This window comes from Vigna unguiculata, chromosome 11, assembly GCF_037176805.1.
Source record: "Vigna unguiculata cultivar grain cowpea cultivar isolate G323 ecotype 2 chromosome 11, ASM3717680v1, whole genome shotgun sequence".
In the NCBI taxonomy this organism is placed as follows: domain Eukaryota; kingdom Viridiplantae; phylum Streptophyta; class Magnoliopsida; order Fabales; family Fabaceae; genus Vigna; species Vigna unguiculata.
Genome location: NC_140802.1, coordinates 43,139,192 through 43,159,851, shown reverse-complemented (window position 1 = coordinate 43,159,851; position 20,660 = coordinate 43,139,192). Strand labels below are relative to the sequence as shown.

Here is a 20,660-nt window from a genome sequence, read left to right as displayed (position 1 = left end):
AAGCAAATACTAGATCAACCTTAATTATTTATTTTTTATGATGGGTGTTTCCAAAGAGGATCATCAAAGAGTTAATTACAAGTATCCCCCTTTCTTGTACACTTGTCTTACCTTTCGTCAGAAAGAAATATAGAGATTTGTCTAAGTTGACTACCAAACATACCTAACTCTAATTCCACTTATGATCTTTCCATAGAGGATGATAGGGGAGATACAACACTAATGAAACATGAGTCAAACTAACATATAAGAGATTAAAGTCATCTATACCTTTAAGACAATGAGTTTATTAGTCTTCATTCTCATATTACTACTAAAAATTCTCATATTATATGAATTTTTTTTTGCAAATTTGTTAAAAAAATTTGCAAAAAGAGACTTTTTTCTGCTATTTTTTCTAAAATTCCTGATTGACAGGTAATTTCTTCGTGGGTAATTTCCTACAAAATTTGTTCTAAAAATTATGTTATACAAAATATTTTACAAAAAAATTGACAGCAATTTCTTGCATTTTTTATAACAAAATTTATAAATATTTTCTAAAAAAAATCAAAATAAAATTAACAAAAAATATGAGTTTTTTAGTATTGTATGATACAAAACATTTTAATCTTTACTTAATATGAAACTTAGAATCACATTTAAATTTTTAACACTTTATTATGAATTAAATTATTTTGTGCAGTGTTTTTTTAGAATGTTAAAGTATTACACTTGTTCACTTTATTTATATATATATATATATATATATATATATATATATAAAAGTTTAATTTTAATTATATTTCAAGACAATATAAATATCTCAATATATAAATTATAAACCTAACAACTATGTCAAAATTGTTCAAATAGTGCATATGGCGTAGGTTTGATTAGGCTTGTTGTCTTATAAATTATAAACCTAACAATGTCAAAATTGTTCAAATAGTGCATATGGCGTAGTATTGATTAGGCTTGTGTCTTAGTAAAATCAGAACAAAAATAAAATACACTTTCATTTTTTTTTTTAATATTCTTGTTTTGTTATATATATATATATATATATATATATATATATATATATATATATATATATATATTTAAATATAAAATTAAACCACGTATTAAAGTGGAAACTATATAATTAAATCAATTTTTCGTTTAAATCATATTAATTACTATCTTTTGTAGAATTAATATTTTATTACCATCTTTATAAAAAAAATATATTAATTATTTAAATACAATAAATGCATTACATTAAAATATCATCTTTACTCCTACTTCGAATGGGAAAAAAAAAAAATTTCTCCGCTATATATATCCATATGAATTAAACATATGAAAATTTTAATAACAGTATCATAATATTCAATGATAACAGTGTTAATAATTCAAGGTGAGTTTAAAATAAACAAGATAAATAATATATAAATAAAATAATACAAATTTATTGCATTGAGATTTTTTGGTTGAAGATAGTGCGTTAGTCTTTGAGTGTGCTAACTACTAATTTTCAACCTTCTTTCTTTTTATTCAAATAACATCAATTTTTTCTTTCTTTCTTTCTTCTCCACTCCATCAGTGGCTAAATGATAAAGCAGAGAGCAGAAACACTTACCCAAATTACGATGATGGCATTGCATTTGGACTTGTTTCCGTTGCTCTGCTTTTTGTCTCTTTCTGTTACCTCCTTCGTCAACATCACTCATTCCAAGGCCATTTCACCCATTCATGACGCTTCATTTCTCAACCGGAGCAGTTTTCCCCAGGGCTTTGTTTTCGGGACAGCATCCTCGGCATACCAGGTACATTATAAACATAAGTTTGTCATTTTTTTTTTTTTGTTTTTAGGATAATGATATCATTATATTTTGGTATTGTTAGTTTGTCGATTAATTTTAATCATTTATATCTTCCAATTTGGTTATTGTTCACCATTACCGTTCATGTATTCAGAAGCTAAGAGACATGATTTTGCTGTGTAGTATGAAGGGGCTGCAAGGGAAGGTGGAAGAGGACCCAGTATATGGGATACGTTCACTCATAAATACCCACGTATGCATCTCCTTCACTACTGTTTCAACAGTATTTTATTCATTTTTTTTTTCAAATAAGAGTAAATGCAGTTGTTGCCACTCACTTGGCAAAATGTTTGGAACTTTGAGAGAACCTTGGAACACAGTTGTTAAGGAATGGAGAAAGTATGCGTTTTTAAATTGCTCAGCCTTTCTAGAATTTTGGGTCTCTGTGAGTTTGCGAGCAATTTTGGACCCTGTTACACCAACCAAGTATGTTATTGCTTGAAATCAGAACTCTGATAGGGTGTGACCAGATATCACAGAGATGAAAGTAAAGGAGAGGATTCATTGAGAATTCTATAGCTGATAACTACTTAGTACTAGCTAACTGAATGAGTAATGTTCCAGCTGTATGAGTTGAGTGTACTCTCTTGTGCTTGATATAACTATAAAATGCATAATTACACGTATAATTTCAACTTATTTATCAATGAATTGGCATGCAGAAAAAATAAAAGACGGAAGTAATGGAGATGTAGCAGATGACTCATATCATCGGTACAAGGTATATCTGGTTTCAAATAGTTGTACTAGATAGGTGGTTTCGATATGAATGAAATATATTACTAATATGTAGTCATGATACATTGGGGCACATGTTTTAGGAGGATATTGGAATCATGAAGTACATGAATTTGGATGCTTATAGATTTTCCATTTCTTGGTCTAGGATTCTACCCAGTAAGTTAAGTTTTATTTATATTCCACCCAAATAATTTATTTCTCTAGTTTGTGTATCGTAACATATTGTTAACTTCTTATAACTAATTGTCTGCAGAAGGAAAGCTCAGTGCAGGTGTAAACCATGAAGGAATAAACTACTACAACAACCTCATCAACGAGCTAATGGCTAATGGTCATAATTGATTAAAGTTTATTTATTTAACTCTTTACATTGCTTTAGTATCATGTCCATATAATTGTCACTCAAATGATCATCGTGAATCATGCAGGTCTGCAACCGTATGTGACCCTCTTTCATTGGGATGTTCCCCAAGCCTTAGAGGATGAGTATGGCAGTTTCTTAAACCGTCACATTGTGTGAGTGACTCCAATTTCCACCTAGATCTATAATTGACTGATAAACATTGTATGACTATCGAAAGATAATGATCTTATATATAATTGATATATGAGCATGCAGAGATGATTTTAGGGACTATGCTGAAGTTTGCTTCAAGGAATTTGGTGATAGGGTGAAACATTGGATTACTTTAAATGAACCAAGGAGTGTGAGCAAGAATGGCTATGCAAATGGTAGGTTTGCACCTGGTCGGTGTTCTGATTGGTTAAAACTGAACTGCACAGGTGGTGATTCCGGAACTGAGCCTTACTTGACTTCACACTACCAACTTCTTGCTCATGCTGCTGCTGCCAAACTGTATAAGACCAAGTATCAGGTTCTCTCTATTCTTGAGTGTTTTAATTTTGAATCACAACTATGTCCTGAAATTTAGATAACATGAGACTTGAACTTTTCTAATGGAGGGTCAATGAGTACAAAACCCACACGTTATTTCTTTTTGGCTGATGGACCATGCTTTATTTTCATGTAATTGGCTGTTGTTAGTAACTAAATTGCCAAAATATTTGAAAATGTGTATGCAGGCATCTCAAAAGGGTTCAATAGGGATTACATTGAATTCTGACTGGTATGTTCCGGTTTCAGAACAGAAATCAGATCGAGATGCTGCACGTCGGGGCCTTGATTTCATGTTTGGATGGTAAGGTTATACTCAACATTTAAACCTTGAAGGGAACGAAAATGGACAGAGACGATATTTATCATTGAAAATATGATCATGGCATCAATGATAGTATACTACTCCATCATATAAGAAAAATTTGGACCAACAACATTATATGGCTATGCAATTATCTGATCTAAATGTTACTGTAAAGCATTCCACATCATTGATCGCCAAGTGGATATCAATGATAGTATACTACTCCATCATATAAGAAAAATTTGGACCAACAACATTATATGGCTATGCAATTATCTGATCTAAATGTTACTGTAAAGCATTCCACATCATTGATCGCCAAGTGGATGCAATCAAATTTGATGTGTGGTACTCATCTTAATGTGGGTGATATGTGCTGTTTACATAAATTACATCTCTTCTCCGAAACCTGAATAAAAAATTGATTGTATATTACTTAGGAATTCAAATTAACTACTTGAGTTTAAAAGAAATACTCTCAAGTCTAACCAGCTAGATTCAAATGTAGTGATGTAGCATTTGTTCTGTTTCGGCAATACTTGTTGATTGCATCTACATTTTTCATTTTATGTTATTAGGTTTATGGAACCACTCACTAAAGGTGAATATCCAAAGAGCATGCGATCTATGTTGGGAAACCGGCTACCAGAGTTCACCAGAGAAGAGTCAAGACAACTCAAAGGGTCATTTGATTTTCTTGGCCTAAACTACTACTCATCCTTTTATGCTGCCCATGCTCCTCACCAACTTGGTGTCAGACCAGCCTTACAAACGGATTCTCTTGTTAATGTTACAAGTAATAATCAAGTTGCTTATTTGCCTGCACTATTAGTTGTTTCTCTTCTAATGAATGGCCATACAGAACTCAAATAAACTTTCTTGAAAACTTGGTTTTTTTTTTTTTTCAATTAAAGATCAGCATGATGGCAAGCTCCTTGGTCCAATGGTATGTATTTCATAATTTCATTGGCACCAAATGTCAATGCTTTTCATTTGTTAAATTGTTACTTCTTTTCACCCTAATAGATCATATACAAAATTTTAATTTAACTCTTGTATGTAATAATTTGCAGGCTGCTTCTAACTGGTTGTGCATTTATCCACGAGGATTCCGACGACTGTTGCTTTTCATCAAGAAGCATTATAACAACCCCGTAATTTACATTACTGAAAACGGTATTAGATCAACCATACATAGTGTAATATTGAAAAAGCTAATGATTCATAAAAAAAAATTAATGAAAATTATGCAAAATTAATTGATAGGTTATGACGAGTTCAACGATCCAAAACTTTCACTTGAAGAAAGCCTTCTAGATACATACAGAGTTGATTACATATACCGTCATCTTTATTATCTTCAAACTGCAATCAAGTAAGTGATGCTTTATCATAGTTTTATGCATCTTGATTCACATATTGAAGCTATATTTGTTTTTCATACATGCTTTCTAAATTTACCATTTAGAGGAAAAGAGGGGAAATAATTTCTTTCTCCAATTTTATTTTATTATAAAAGGTGTGAGAAAGAGTAGCAAACTAGTACAGGAGTGACTTTTTTGGTTAATTCCTTTGTTTTTGTTCATTTTTATGCATACAAGGGATGGTGTGAATGTGAAGGGATATTTTGTGTGGTCATTGCTGGATAACTTGGAGTGGGACTCTGGCTATAGTGTGCGATTTGGACTCGTTTTTGTGGATTTCAAAGATGGCTTGAAAAGACACCCGAAATACTCGGCACATTGGTTCAAGAACTTCCTTAGTAAATCGTAGTCTGACATATATATAGAGAGAGCATGGTTTAAAGGAATATGAGATTTGAAACTCAGGTTTTGAAAATATGCTATATAAAATTCAGTACACTTAGATGAATGATTTGTTTAAACATATAGATAATTAATCTTGAGCACTAATACAACAGATTACGACATAACTTCTTCATTTATGAGTTTTCTTGATTATATGTTCAACTTTCTTTAAAATCCATCCAGAAAAACAAATAATTTTTAAATTTATTGTATAGCTTGCCAATTTTCATTTTCTATGGACTTCAAAATCATTTATAAGTAATATTTATGACACTTCACTGTCAATATACAAATTGATGAATGCGATGAAGAGATATGATAACTATTACAAAACTTGAGGTATGACACCAGATATAAACAGGACATGTGTCTTACTAATAGACACATTTACAACCCAAATATGTGAAGGGACGTGATCGAAACACGACATTAAGACAGTGGTGCCTCTTCATGTCGTAAAACATAGACTTTGGTGTTGTAGTAGCAAATTAACATGCTCAGTTTGAAAAGCATGTCGGAGGGGTGAAATTGTTTCGAATTTCACCAAAATGGACCACCTTGACTTGGTCATCCTAAAATTCAGCTCAAACATTGATCAACTCACCTAGGCTTAAGATCGTGTTGATACATCTTAATGCAGAAGTTAGGGTAAACTGATATTGTTTTACCACCACCCTCAGCAAGGTGAAAACTGCACATACAGAAACATTGGCCTCCATTGCCTAGTGTGTTCTAGCTTTTCTCAAACACCTTACAAATTGTCGACAGTGTTAGACATAAATTTATTTCTAACTTATTGTTCAATGCTTGCTTGAGCATTGAAATATATTGTAGAAATATCTAATTCATCCAAAATTTCAAGCCAATCAGTTAAATCTCAATCAAAGTCAATGTCACCAACCCTAATAGAGCTTACCACATATCTTTAAACACAACAAAATGTACATACTCAAAATTTTAATCCTAAGATTGTGATGTTTGTCTAAGTATTTTAATTAGGAGTGTTTGTGGGACAAGTTGAGTTTACTCATTTCTTTAATATACTATAAATTTTGATAAAGTCAATTCTTAAACTTAAATTGGGTTTAAGATTCGACAATATATGAGATAATGTTAAAACATGAGGGCAAAACGCGACAAACAAAAACTACCCACAACTTATTGTGAGCTATAAAAAGAGAAAAATGACAAAAAAGGGAAGAATAAAAAGTTTGCTCAAATTAGGGTCAAAATTGGTAAAAGAAAAACACAAATTAAGGAATACAGAAAAATTATTCACAAAAGTTAATTCGCCTTAAATATCAAAATTCTTCAAATCTAAATAGAAAATAAAATGTGTCAGGAATCGTTAGTGTAAATCAAAAGTTTCACATTGGATAGAATAGACAAAGTTAAACACTATATAATAATAAAGGTTCAAAACACCATTGTCTTGAGATTTTTGGATAAAAGTGGTATCAAATACCTTATATGTGTAATACAAATGTCATATATATATATATATATATATATATATATATATATATATATATATATATATATATATATATAATTATTATAATTCATGAAAATAAAAAGTGGTGTGAAATGTCTTATATGTATGAAAATGAAGTAGAATATCACAAGAAAAAGAATAAAACTTTTCTCAAACCAGGGTTATGTGAAAAGCTAGAAAAAAAAAATCTATATAAAAAATTCTTAATTTTTTATCTATTTTATACTATACTCCAGAGTTAGTCATAAAGAATATATCATTAATTTTGATAACACAGAGAAATATCAAAAAATTCCGCATCAATTGTTAATAAACCAAGGTAAAACAATATCACTTCACTTCAAAATCTTATAATTATAAATTTATGTATTATTCATCCTACTCGCCTTTACTTCATTCAATGTAAAATTTCAAATTCACTTTAAATTCCTAATTTAATATACAAAAGTACCTTACTAAAAAAATTAGGAAAATAAAATAAAAAAAAATCATCATCGAAATAATTAAAATGTTAAAGGAAAAATAATAAGTTATAAAGCAGAACAAGACAGAGTAAAACAAGCTAGCCATAAACATGTTTCTTTGAACTATTAAAAGAAAATAAAAACAAAATAAAAAACAAAAAGAGAAAACAGACATATCAGGTCATCTGAAAAGGGAAAAAATGGTAAGTAGAAAACCAAAGTTATTGTATGCATTATGCTCATACACACTTAAGTATTTAAATTGCAAGGATAAAGAAACCAGAAATTGAGAATCGAATGCACTGATCCAGTTTAATTGAAAACAAGAAAAATATAGAAGGATAGGAATATCCAACTGCCCAGAGCCAAGCTCCTAAGAAGCAACCACAATGGTCCTCCTCCAAAATGACCATCCCCCCCCCCCCCCTTTTCTTCTCTCTCTTCTAACCAACTTATTCTTCCTAGTGTGCCACGTCATTCTTCCTAGATCGTTTCCTCTCATACACCCTGCCCCACCTATTCTTACCATTCTCTTCTTGGATCATGGGCTCTTTAAACCCAATTGTATTTGGGTCTGTATCAATACCCTCTTCTTGAAATAGAGCCTTGTCCTCAAGGCTGAATTCCGAAAATTGGTTGTGGATGGTAATCGTATCCTCCCAAGTCGCCTCCTCAACATCTTGCCCCTTCCAATGTACCAATACTTGTGTTTTGGTCTCCCCCCCTTTTGTGTTGTTCCTAGTCGCCAATATAGCCTCTGGTATCATTAATTCGACTCTGTCATCCTCCAGCCCTTTGGGAAGATCCTTCTCTACCTTGTATTTTCCTACTGCCTTTTTTAATAGGGATACATGAAACACGGGATGAATTTTCGAAGATGGTGGTAATTTCAAACGATATGCCACCTCCCCTATCTTCTCCACAACCTCAAAAGGTCCATAATATTTAGCATTCAGCTTTGACTGCACTCTATTCATGACAGAATGTTGTCTGTTCTGTTTCAACTTCAAAAAGACGAAATCCCCCACAACAAAATGTCTCTCCTTACGATGCTTATTTGCTTGATTTCTCATCCTGTCCTGAGCTCTGAGTAAATGAGATTTCAACTGCCTCAAAGCTTCATCTCTCTCTACAAGGTCTTTTTGGACAGCCTCCACTCTCACTTCCCCTTGAACCACTTGAACAATCTTGGGTGGTTGTCGACCATACACCGCTTCAAAAGGAGTCATTCCCGTAGATCCATGGTAAGTTGTGTTGAACCAAAACTCAGCCCAAGGCATCCAAATCACCCAAGTCTTAGGTTGATCAGTGATGAAACATCGTAAATACGTTTCAAGACACCTATTGGTTACTTCCGTTTGTCCATCCGTTTGAGGATGGTAGGCTGTGCTCATTTTCAGCTTGGTTCCCTGCATTTTAAAAACCTCTTTCCAAAATACACTCATAAATAAGGGGTCTCGATCACTCACAATAGAATTCGGAACTCCATGTAGCCGCACTACCTCCTTCACAAAAATTTCAGCAAGAGTCTTCGCGCTATAAGGATGTTTAAGAGGCACAAAATGACAGTATTTTGTCAATCGATCTACAACCACCAAGATTGCTTCAAACCCTTTTGATCTTGGTAATCCCGTGATGAAGTCAATACTAATGTCTTCCCAGACCCTCTCCGGAATTGGTAATGGCTGCAAAAGACCACTAGGGGCTGCTGTAATATATTTTTGTCTTTGGCACGTGTCACAAGCTTGAACATACTGTTGGACGTCTCTCTTCATTCCTTTCCAATACAAATTTGCTGCTATCCTTCTGTATGTACGATAGAACCCTGAATGACCACTTTGAGGAATAGCATGAAACTCTTCCAAAAATTTCGGAATCCAAACAGATTTCTCCGAAATGACTAGGCGATTTTTATAATAAAGTACTCCTTGTTTATAAACAAATCCCGCACAGAACTTCTCGCCACGTCCTTGCTGCACTTCTTCAATTATTTTTTGCAACCTTTTATCTGCATGTACTTCAGTATTGAGCTCTTGCCAATCCAACCATACTGGGAAATAAATCATATTGTTCAGCCCCATTTCATCTTTGCTACGAGACAAAGCATCAGCTCCTCGATTCTCTTTCCCCGGCTTATAAACTATCTCAAAATTGTACCCCAAGAGTTTTGCCACCCAATTTTGCTGCCCTCCCGTTGTAATACGTTGTTGTAATAATTGTTTGAGACTTTTTTGATCAGAAAACACAGTGAATTTCCGCCCCAACAGGTAAGGTCTCCAATGCTGTACTGCAAGTGCCACCGCCATCAATTCTCGTTCATATGCTGACTTAGTTAAGTTACGGGGACTCAACGCTTTGCTGTAGTAAGCAACAGGTCTCTTGTGCTGCATTAAGATAGCCCCAATTCCTGTCCCGGAAGCATCACACTCCAAAAAAAATTTGTCATTAAAGTTTGGTAATTGCAACACAGGTGCTGTAGTAATCCTCCTTTTAAGCTCCTCAAAAGCTTCTTGGGCCTTTTCATTCCACTTGAATCCATCCTTTTTTGTCAACTCCGTGAGGGACCTTGCTACCTTACCATAATCTTTAATGAATTTACGGTAATATCCCGTAAGCCCCAAAAACCCGCGGACTCCCTTCACATTCGTAGGGATAGGCCAATCAATAACACTACTCACTTTATTTGGGTCAACCGCAACTCCTTGTATCGATATAATATGACCCAAGTATTCGATACTTTCTTGCCCAAACGTGCACTTTTCCTTGTTCGCAAATAACTTATTGGCCCTCAACGTACTCAACACCTTTTCCAGCAATTGCAAATGTTCTTCCCAGCCCTTACTATATATGAGTATATCATCAAAAAACACCAATACTCCTTTCCTTAGCCAATTGCGGAATACTTCATTCATAAGTGCTTGGAAAGTGGAAGGGGCATTCATAAGCCCAAACGGCATTACGAGATATTCGTAATGCCCCTCGTGTGTTCTAAAGGCTGTTTTCGGGATATCCTCCTTTCTCATCCGCACTTGATGGTAGCCCGAACGAAGATCCAATTTTGAGAAGAATTTGGCCCCATGTAATTCATCCAAAAGCTCTTCTATCACTGGAATAGGAAATTTGTCCGGTATCGTGGCCTTATTTAGTGCTCTATAATCCACACACATGCGCCACTTGTTGTTTTTCTTCTTTACTAAAATAACTGGGCTGGAATATGCACTTTGGCTATGCCTCACATGACCCACCTCCATTAATTCCCTCACTTGTTTCTCAATTTCATTTTTCTGGTGATAGGCATAACGGTACGGCCTCACGTTAATGGGACCTTGCCCTGGTTGAAGGTTGATACTATGTTCCTTCGCACGTACAGGTGGCAGCCCCTTGGGTTCATCAAACACCTCCGCAAAATTCTGCAACACATCATTTAGCACACGTCTCTGTTCTTGGCTCAACCCATCCTTTTTTATTTCCCTTTTTTCCTCCAACAAGCCAAACATTGACACTAACAACGAATCTTCACGAGGTGCTCCTTTTAACACTCTCTCTCCTTGATCCGTTTTGACTCTCATAATCTGCCTTTTCCAATCCACCGTAGTTTCCCCTAATGTGGTCAACCAAGACATACCCAATACCATATCCATGTCCTCCAAATCGAAGAGAAAAGCATCAAGTACAAATTCCCCTTCATCGAATGTCACCCTCATTCCGCGACATACACCTTGAGTTTCAGATTTATGCCCGTCTCCCATCAAAATTTTCATGTGTTGCGTCCTTTCCCATTCCCAACCCAAGGCTTCAACCAACTTCCGTGAGATAAAGTTGTGGGTTGCTCCACTGTCTACTAGAAACATCATTGGGATTTCACCCACCTTTCCTCGCAACTTCATCGTTCGTGGTTGTTCCTCCTTCCCTTTCGTCATAGAGTACAAACTCAATGCAGTACATGCCCCTTCGACATCGTTAACGTCATCTGCAGTATCTTCTATTATCTTCTCTTCATTTTCTTCGCATTCAACTCGTATCTCCTCATCAATCATTATGACCCGAAGTTGTTTAACGGGACACTGATGGAGCGGTCCAAATGAACCTCCACACTTAAAACATAAACCCTTTTTCTTTCTTTCCAACAACTCCTGATAAGAAAGGTGACGAGCCCCTCTATCCTTGGGCCCATTTTTGCTGTTCTCACCCCCATCATTTTGTGCACTTGGGCTTGACCCTTTTCCTCCCCAACTTCCATTATTCTGCCATGGGCCGGTTTTACCCAACACATGCAAAACGGGTCGAGTTCCAAGTTGGGTCTTTCCCTCTCCACGTGTCTCACCTCTTCCCTGCCACCCCCTGCTCCTACCATAGATTTCTACGTCAATAGCACGAGCTACATTCATCATTCGTCCCCTGGAAAGAGGATTCGCAACATGTATACTTCGCATCCTTGCCTGGAGTTCGTCCTTCAATCCATGTGTAAAGTACGAGAAGTATTGCTCATCTTGCATACTAGGCACCTGAGCAATCAGACATTCAAAGTTTCGAATGTAATCCTCCATAACCCCAATTTGCTTCAACGAGGTCAATTGATCATAAACACTTCCTTCTCCCCTTCCACCATACCTCTCCAATAACTCTCTCTTCAAGTCCTCCCATGACAGATTTTCATACTCATTTAACAGAGATTGAAAAAAATGTATCGTACCCCCTTCCATACAAAGTTGAGCAAGACTCACTCGAACAGCTTCTCGTGTCTCTTGAACGTTGAAATAAATTTCAGCCCTAGCAATCCACCCTGCTGGATCTTCCCCATAAAACGATGGTAACTCAATTTTCTTCATCGATTGACGAAATTCCTCCAAATCATCTCCTTCGAGTTGTCTCAAACTTCGATTCCCACTGGACTTCACTGTTCCAGGACTCGACTTTCCTTTTGTTACTGATCCCTGGCCTTCACCTTTTTCCTCAATTTCCTTCGAAAATGTTGACATGAGATTGAGCAGCTTCATCTGATTTTCAGCGGCCTCCTTACGTAACGTTTCCATCTGATTCTGGTTCTGCAATGATTGTGCAACAAGCTCCTCAACTACGGCTTTGAGCTTGGTGACTTCTCCTACTACAAGCTCTACTCTCGCATCTCCCGGCTCCTCAGTTGCTGGTTCTCCCTGAGCATTGTTTCTCTTCGGTGGCATTGTTTCTAGATAAAAGAATTATCCGGCAGGTCGGACCACTTAATAAGTATTTAAATTGCAAGGATAAAGAAACCAGAAATTGAGAATCGAATGCACTGATCCAGTTTAATTGAAAACAAGAAAAATACAGAAGGATAGGAATATCCAACTGCCCAGAGCCAAGCTCCTAAGAAGCAACCACAATGGTCCTCCTCCAAAATGACCATCCCCCCCCTTTTCTTCTCTCTCTTCTAACCAACTTATTCTTCCTAGTGTGCCACGTCATTCTTCCTAGACCGTTTCCTCTCATACACCCTGCCCCACCTATTCTTACCATTCTCTTCTTGGATCATGGGCTCTTTAAACCCAATTGTATTTGGGTCTGTATCACACTTCATATTCAAAAAAAAGCCAAAAGAAACCTATCTTACGAAAATTGGGAAAACAGAAAAAGAAATCTCCCAAATCTCAAAAAATGGAAAACATAAAAAATACTTAAATTATAAAAGAAAAATAGCAGATAAAAGACAAGAAAAGAGCAACACAAACAAAAGCTTCCCCAGAACAGGTTATTGGAGGAAAACACTCAAATTAAGGTCACATGAAAAATGAAAGTCTAGAAAGGAAGAATAGAAAAGAAAAAACCAAAATTACAACATTTGCATATATGGTAATCTAACACTATAGAAAAAAAGTAAGACAAACCAAAACTATCATTATTAAGAACTATGAAAGAAAATAAAAAATATTCAAATCAAGGTTACGTGAAAAAAGATGAAAATGAAAAGTACATGAAATCAAAATTACATGATTAGTAAGCATTATACTTAACATACTTCACATAGAAAAAAGTTAGCCCGAAAAAAAATTACTTGTAGAAATTGAAGAACCTTAAAAAAAAATTTCCAAAACTCCTGAAATGAAAAACAGCTGTATATTTCAAATGCAACAAAGAACATAATTAGTAAAAAATGAAAAAGCAAAAGGAACCAAATTACCAACATTGTGTTGTTGTGACCTTTGAAAATAAAAATAAAAAGGAAAAAGAAAACAAAACCTTATCCAATGAGGGAATAACGAGAAGAAAGAAGGAATAATTCTTTTTCACATTGATTTTGTATCTGTCACTTCACTTAACTGTTAGAGAAGATGGAAGATGACGAATATTAGGTGAATGTGGAAGTTTGTAGTTATAGATTTAGTGAAAAGAAAAAAGACTCTTAAATGATGCGATTCACATCAAAATCAATCACTCATAATGATTCAGATATACCTTAAAAGTCAGAGTGAAATACAAGTTTATCAGAATTGTCCCAAAATAATGGTGTCAAATTTACATATTTAAATTTACATAATATAACATCAAAGACAATTTGGACAAAAGCACCTCATTTTGTCTCATTATCGGCTTTTTATTTTTATTTTCGATTAGCATAAAAATTAAAGAATTCTAACAAAAGCTTGACACATTGCAGTAAAACAGTAGAACGAAGAAAATGAGACTCCAGAGCCACTCACGACACAGTCCTACATTACTGGTAGAACTGACGTTGTCTAAACTTCAAAATTCCAACTCAAATTTGACGTTTGACACAGTCCGTTTATCCTTTTTTTCGGAAATTGAGCAATAAAATTTCCTGAATGAAAACAAATTAGCAGGTTTCTTTGTTTGTATCACAACAGAAACTAAAATTATATATAGGATTAAATATATTTTTATCTCTTAATTTTGAAGAAAATTGAAATTAGTCACTCTCGATCAGAAATTTTGAACCAATTTGATTTTTCATGTATAAAAATACATAGATTTAGTTATTTTAATCCAATTTTGTTAAGTTTATTTGACATCTCAAACGATGTAAACAATTCAAATGATATCATGAAACATGTTAAAATATCAACTAAACTCAACAAAAATTGATTAAGAGAACTAAATATTAATCCATACATTTTGAAAGTTGAGAGATTAAATTTGATCAAAGTTTTGAAAAGAAACTAATCTCAATCTTCACTAAAAAATTAAGGATGAAAAACACATTTAACACTTGTATATAAAAGTACCAAATATATAGAGACTCAATATCACTTACCTTAACTTCACTTTGTGACCTATGGTGATCAAAATGAACATGTTTCCACTGCTATGGGTTTTTGTTACCTCATCCATCATCACCCTCACTCAATCCAAGGTCGTTCCACCCATCCTTGACGTTTCTTATCTCAACCGAAGCAGTTTCCCCAAAGGCTTTGTTTTCGGGACAGCATCTGCTTCATACCAGGTACATCATATTTTAAATTAATCTTATGCAAACATGTTCCTGAGCTGAAAACTGGTATGATCTTTTTAACTGCCCGTTTTGTTTAAAGACACAATTCATAAATTTCAACACAAAGTTGCACATTCTGATGCATGAATTGAAAAGTAAAGATGTGTTGTTTTTGGAGTATAACTGGCACTATGTAACTATGGTACAAGTTAATAAACTTGGTATTAATTAATAATGTTTGTTTATCACTCAATGAATGTATAAATATTCTATAATTAATTACATGTGCTATGTACTCTCTTTTTTATTATTAGTAACCATTATTATGTATTGAGAAGGTGAGAGAGATAATTTTGTGGTGTAGTATGAAGGTGCTGCAAGGGAAGATGGAAAAGGGCCGAGTATATGGGATACTTTCACTCACAAATATCCAGGTATATATATTTCTGTCAATATATTATTTTTTCAAATACATAGTGGAAACTGAAGCAAGTATTTTTCCTGCTGGATATGAGTATGTTATATTAAACTTGCCACACCTAAAAACTATAAATTTCCTAATTAAATGTCTAATATCCACTTAATTATCAATGAAATGGCGTGCAGAAAAAATAAAAGACCATAGTACTGGAGATGTAACGACAGACCAATATCATCGGTATAAGGTATATATATGGTTTCGATAATAGAAATACATTAGTCTTTATAATAAGAACAGAAAAATATAACATATGCAGAGTGATGATAGACTGTTTCACATGTTTTAGGAGGATATTGGAATCATGAAGGACATGAATTTGGATGCTTATAGATTCTCCATTTCTTGGCCAAGGGTATTACCGAGTAAGTCAAGTTTATAAGTTCTTTTTCTTCGTTCGTGCTGCATAGTAACTTTATTAATTTCTTATGAATTTTTCGCAGAAGGAAAGCTTTCTGCAGGAGTAAACAAGGCAGGGATAAACTACTACAATAACCTCATCAACGACCTACTGAAGAATGGTCATAATTCATTAACATTTATATTATCATATCTATATGATTGTTAGTCATAATAATTATCGTGAATAATGCAGGTATGGAACCATTTGTGACCATTTTTCATTGGGACGTTCCCCAGGCCTTGGAGGATGAGTATGGTGGCTTTTTAAGCCGTCACATTATGTGAGTAACTCAAGTTTCCACTGCATAATTAACCGAGGAACAATGTATGACTATTGAGGGAAAGGATTTGGTGAATCTAATGAACTGATAAACTTATACCATTGATGAGTGTGCAGAGATGATTTTAGGGACTTTGCTGAACTCTGCTTCAAGGAATTTGGTGATAGGGTGAAATATTGGATTACTCTGAATGAACCGAGCACTGTGGCCTTGAATGGTTATACATTTGGAGAGCATGCACCAGGTCGGTGTTCTGATTGGCTAAAACTGAATTGCACAGGTGGTGATTCAGGAACTGAGCCATATTTGGTTTCTCACAATCTACTTCTTTCTCATGCTGCTGCTGCTAACTTGTACAAGACCAAGTATCAGGTTCTCTGTACTCTTCAACTTTGAGCCATATTTTAGGACCATGCCGTGTTTTCATGTGAAATTACTGAATGCGGCTTTTTTGTATTTCGGGGTCCATTTGAACTGTAATTTGTAAAAAGGTGTAATTTATAAAAAGGGGTTCGTTGAATTATTTTTTATAAAAGAGGGTCAAGTCGTCAGGGTGGAGGACGACACTACAGATGAAGTCGTCCTCCATCCTACCGGTTTCTTTTTTCTTTTTTCGAGAAGCAAAACCGTGATATAGGAAACCGATTTCTATTCATCTGAACAAGTGAAGTCGTCCTCGTACATGACGACTTCACTTTTCAGTTTTTTTTTTTTATATACTTTTTTAACGTGTCAGTATTGTAACTTACTCTACCATGGCGTGGATCCTCTCTGTAAGCCAACGAAGACCACCTTCAATTTCCTACGAACCCCTATAATTGTCACAACCTTCTGCTTATGTATTTCTTGCCATAAATGCACTTGGAATTATAGTCTTGTAGTTCTTGTCATCATGCCATGAATGCACTTGGAATTATAGCCTTTTCTTTCAGAGGTCACAATTTGGCCCTGAAAATTCAGTCCACAGTGCCTTAAACTTTTAAGCACCCAGCTGGTGTGCCAATGTGGAAAGGAGCCAAGGTTGCTTATTTCTTTATTGCAATGTGCCTCTTCCCAATTGCTATTGGTGGCTTTTGGGCCTACGGAAACCAAATGCCCCCGGGAGGGATTCTCCTTGCATTAACTTTCCTTCTTGTTGTGTTTAACTGCTTGAGCATTTTCCAGATATATTCGATGTTTGCTTTTAATAGTTTTGAAGCTGGTTACACGAGCAGGAAAAACTATTCCGTTAAAAATTGAAAAGTGAAGTAATCATGTGCGAGGATGACTTCACTTTTCAAGTGAATAGAAATCTGCCTTTCACAGCACGGTTTTGCTTTGAAAAAAAAAAAAGAAAAAAAGCCGGTAGGGTAGGAGACGACTTCACCTGTAATGTCGTCTCTCACCCTACCGGTTTGATCCTATTTTACAAAAAAAAAATTGAACAGATCTATTTTTACAAATTTCACTTTAAATGAACCCCGATATACAAAAAAGCCTACTGAATGCTATAGGAGACTAATTAGCCAAAATATTTGAAAATTGCTTATGCAGAAATCTCAAAAGGGTTTACTAGGAATTACCTTGAACAGTGACTGGTTTTTGCCGGGTAGTGATGACATAACAGATCGAGACGCTGCACGTCGAGCCATTGACTTCAGGTTTGGGTGGTAAGAAATTATATGTATTCTGACACCTGTAATTGAAAAATGTAATGATATATCAGTTGTGGTGTTAGGAAACTAAAAAATTGTGTTGCAGAGTGCTTGTTCTTGATGCATCTGCATTTTGCAATTCTGGTTAGGTATATGGATCCTCTCACAAAAGGTGAGTATCCAACAAGCATGCAACATTTGGTGGGAAACCGTCTACCAAGGTTCTCCAAAGAAGAAGCCAAACAACTTAAAGGGTCGTTTGATTTTCTGGGTCTAAACCACTATGCAACTGTTTATGCTGTCAATGCACCTGATCTACGTGGTTCCAAACCATCCCCACTCAATGATGTTCTTCTTCGTATTACAAGTAACTATCAAGTTCTTTATACATCTGCACCAGTTGCTTTCTTTCTATAGAATCTTCAAACAAGAAATTATACCAAGTCATCATCAATCTCTACATGAGACGTTAGTAGTAGATTTGTTGCAAATTGCAAAATATAATTATGTTTCATAACATAATCTGAGACATCAGAGTCTCATACTATATAGTACATATGTTTGAAAACCTGTTTTTTTAATGACAGATCAGCGTGACGGCCGGATCCTTTGTCCATATGTATGTATTTCATCATTTCATTGACTGCTACGTTGCATTTGTTAATTTTTATACTCCAAAATATTTAGAGAACACTGCAATAATTTGCAGGCTGCTTCGACCTGGTTATGCGTTTATCCACGAGGATTACGACAGCTGTTGGTTTACATCAAGAAGAATTACAACAACCCCGTAATTTACATTACTGAAAATGGTAATAAACCACTCATACTTCACTTTGTAGGATAGTTGTGTTCATAGGTAACAAATTGATGATGTTTCATTAAGCCAACAAAAAATAATTGACAGGTTATGATGAGTTCAACGATCCAACACTATCAGTTGAAGAACAGCTTTTAGATACCCCCAGAGTTGATTACTTATATCGTTATCTTTATTATGTTAAAATGGCAATCGGGTAAGTAATGTTTGTATCAGAGGAGCATGGCCTCTTTCTTTTCATTGATTTATTTGCTATATTTGTTTTTCATATTTCCTTTTTACGTTTAGCTTTGGTTAATTCTTGTGCTTTATTATTTCATTATAGGGATGGTGTGAATGTGAAAGGATATTTTGTATGGTCATTTCTGGATAACATGGAGTGGGCCTCTGGTTATACTGTGCGATTTGGATTCATCTTTGTGGATTTCAAAAACGGTCTCAAAAGATACCCAAAACTCTCTGCACAATGGTTCAAGAACTTTCTCACCAAATCCTAGTCAGATAAATATATTCAGCACGGTTCTAACTTCTAAGTAAAATAAGATATGAAATGAAACTCAGGTTTTGAAAGTAATATGAAATTCTATGATATCAGATTCTAGTGTTGAATTCTGTTGCTTTATATAGCCCTTTCCATTTCTAAATCTTCTCTGTGATATCAGATTCTGTTTTAATTGTGAGCACTTTCTTTGATTAAAATGTGTTACATTCTCCATTTACAACCCCAAAATTCTTCAGATTTTTCTTTTTTTTCGTTTTCTTATTTATGAAAAAACAAAAATAAACTCCCGATGGGGACCACAACCCACTATCAAGAATGGCTTGGGAGTCCAAAAGGATAAAAAAAAAAAAAAAAATCAGAGGATTACGGAATCAGGAAACATGTGGCTTTGTAAAGTTCACTTCTTTTTTTTTGTTTGTGGTGAAAACTTATTATTTTTCTTCACCTAGGTTTGTATTAGCACACTAAAAGATGTTTGACTCTGCATGTGCACATGAAATTTAGAGGGAAATTGACGAAAGTAGTACAAACCAAAATCATCAATATGGGAATATTAAGAAAAAATTACATTAATAAGTAAGTTCTCATAGAAAAATATGACTTATCATTGAAGTCCTTCTATCATACAACTACTTTAGTTCTTTATTATTCTTTTTACTTATAAAAATCTTGTATGTCTTTTTTTCTTTTTTTTCTTTCAAAATGTGACTTTTTTAATTGCTTTCTTTTCGACTTTTTTTTTGTTTTTCAAAATTGCATATAAACATATCTTTTATTTTAAATTATTTTTAAGAATTTAGTTTAATGAGAAAAATTATTATTTATTTTATTTTAAGATATTAATTAATGATGGTGCCTTAAATATTTCTTTTCTTTGTTATTTAAAATTCCTATTATCTTTTCTTTTTCTCTCTTAAAACCTGCCTTTTTTAACTTATTTCTTTTCTGTTATTGTTTGCTTTTTTAAATTTATAAATGAACATATTTTTTCATTTTCTTTTTTTTAAGAATTCGATTAATGCACTTTTTTAAACTTTTTACAGTTTTCTAAATTTCATATAATAATATATTTTTTTATTTGATGTATTTATTATGATAAAGTAACTTTTATATAATATTTTATGTTAAAATATTCTTTTAATAACTATATTAATAATTTTTTAAATAGTTTTTTTTTCTTTTTTTTATGTGTGATTCTTACTTGTTAATTATACTAATGATAAAATATGATTATATAAAATTATTTACCATAATAATAGTAATAAAATCACATAAAATTTAATAATAAAACTTATTTAAAATAAAATACATAAAAATTAAAAATATTTAACAAATTTAGTAATCAAATTATTAAAAAATAAAATAAAATACACAAAAATTATGAAAATTTAATGTTATTAAAATAAACATCTTAAAATAAAAAAGAATTGTATACAAATTTATTTCATTAAACTAAATTCTTAAAAAAATAATTTAAAATAAAAAATATATTTAATACAACTTTGAAAAACAAAGAAATGTACAAGAAAGCAATAAAAAGTTCACCTTTTTGGAAAAGAA

General features: G+C 33.8%; 2 protein-coding genes across 6 annotated transcripts; both read left to right on the top strand.

Annotated features, from left to right (window-relative positions):
* Positions 1-1,493: 1,493 nt before the first annotated feature.
* LOC114169305 (cyanogenic beta-glucosidase-like) lies at positions 1,494-14,325 on the top strand. 4 transcript variants are annotated; one of them, XM_028054407.2, is made up of 13 exons: positions 1,494-1,790; positions 1,971-2,040; positions 2,510-2,568; positions 2,669-2,744; positions 2,842-2,919; positions 3,017-3,104; positions 3,208-3,463; positions 3,672-3,787; positions 4,369-4,586; positions 4,705-4,736; positions 4,864-4,966; positions 5,057-5,165; positions 14,192-14,325. In XM_028054407.2, exons 1-13 carry the CDS (start codon positions 1,575-1,577, stop codon positions 14,214-14,216), a joined length of 1,446 nt encoding a protein of 481 aa, XP_027910208.2. In that variant the 5' UTR covers positions 1,494-1,574; the 3' UTR covers positions 14,217-14,325. The 4 variants fall into 4 exon arrangements, with proteins under 4 accessions (XP_027910208.2, XP_027910207.2, XP_085524584.1 ...); XM_028054406.2 differs by lacking the exon at positions 14,192-14,325 and adding an exon at positions 5,392-7,129 and having other exon boundaries at positions 1,497-1,790; XM_085668458.1 differs by lacking the exon at positions 14,192-14,325 and adding an exon at positions 5,392-7,129 and having other exon boundaries at positions 1,497-1,790; positions 2,641-2,744.
* Positions 14,326-14,823: 498 nt separating this feature from the next.
* Positions 14,824-19,313, top strand: LOC114169306 (cyanogenic beta-glucosidase-like). Of its 2 annotated transcripts, none has more exons than XM_028054410.2 (13): positions 14,824-14,995; positions 15,348-15,417; positions 15,590-15,648; positions 15,751-15,826; positions 15,905-15,982; positions 16,057-16,144; positions 16,261-16,516; positions 17,678-17,784; positions 17,928-18,145; positions 18,366-18,397; positions 18,488-18,590; positions 18,686-18,794; positions 18,924-19,313. In XM_028054410.2, exons 1-13 carry the CDS (start codon positions 14,828-14,830, stop codon positions 19,093-19,095), a joined length of 1,536 nt encoding a protein of 511 aa, XP_027910211.2. In that variant the 5' UTR covers positions 14,824-14,827; the 3' UTR covers positions 19,096-19,313. The 2 variants fall into 2 exon arrangements, with proteins under 2 accessions (XP_027910211.2, XP_027910210.2); XM_028054409.2 differs by having other exon boundaries at positions 17,678-17,793.
* The last annotated feature ends 1,347 nt before the right edge of the window (positions 19,314-20,660 follow it).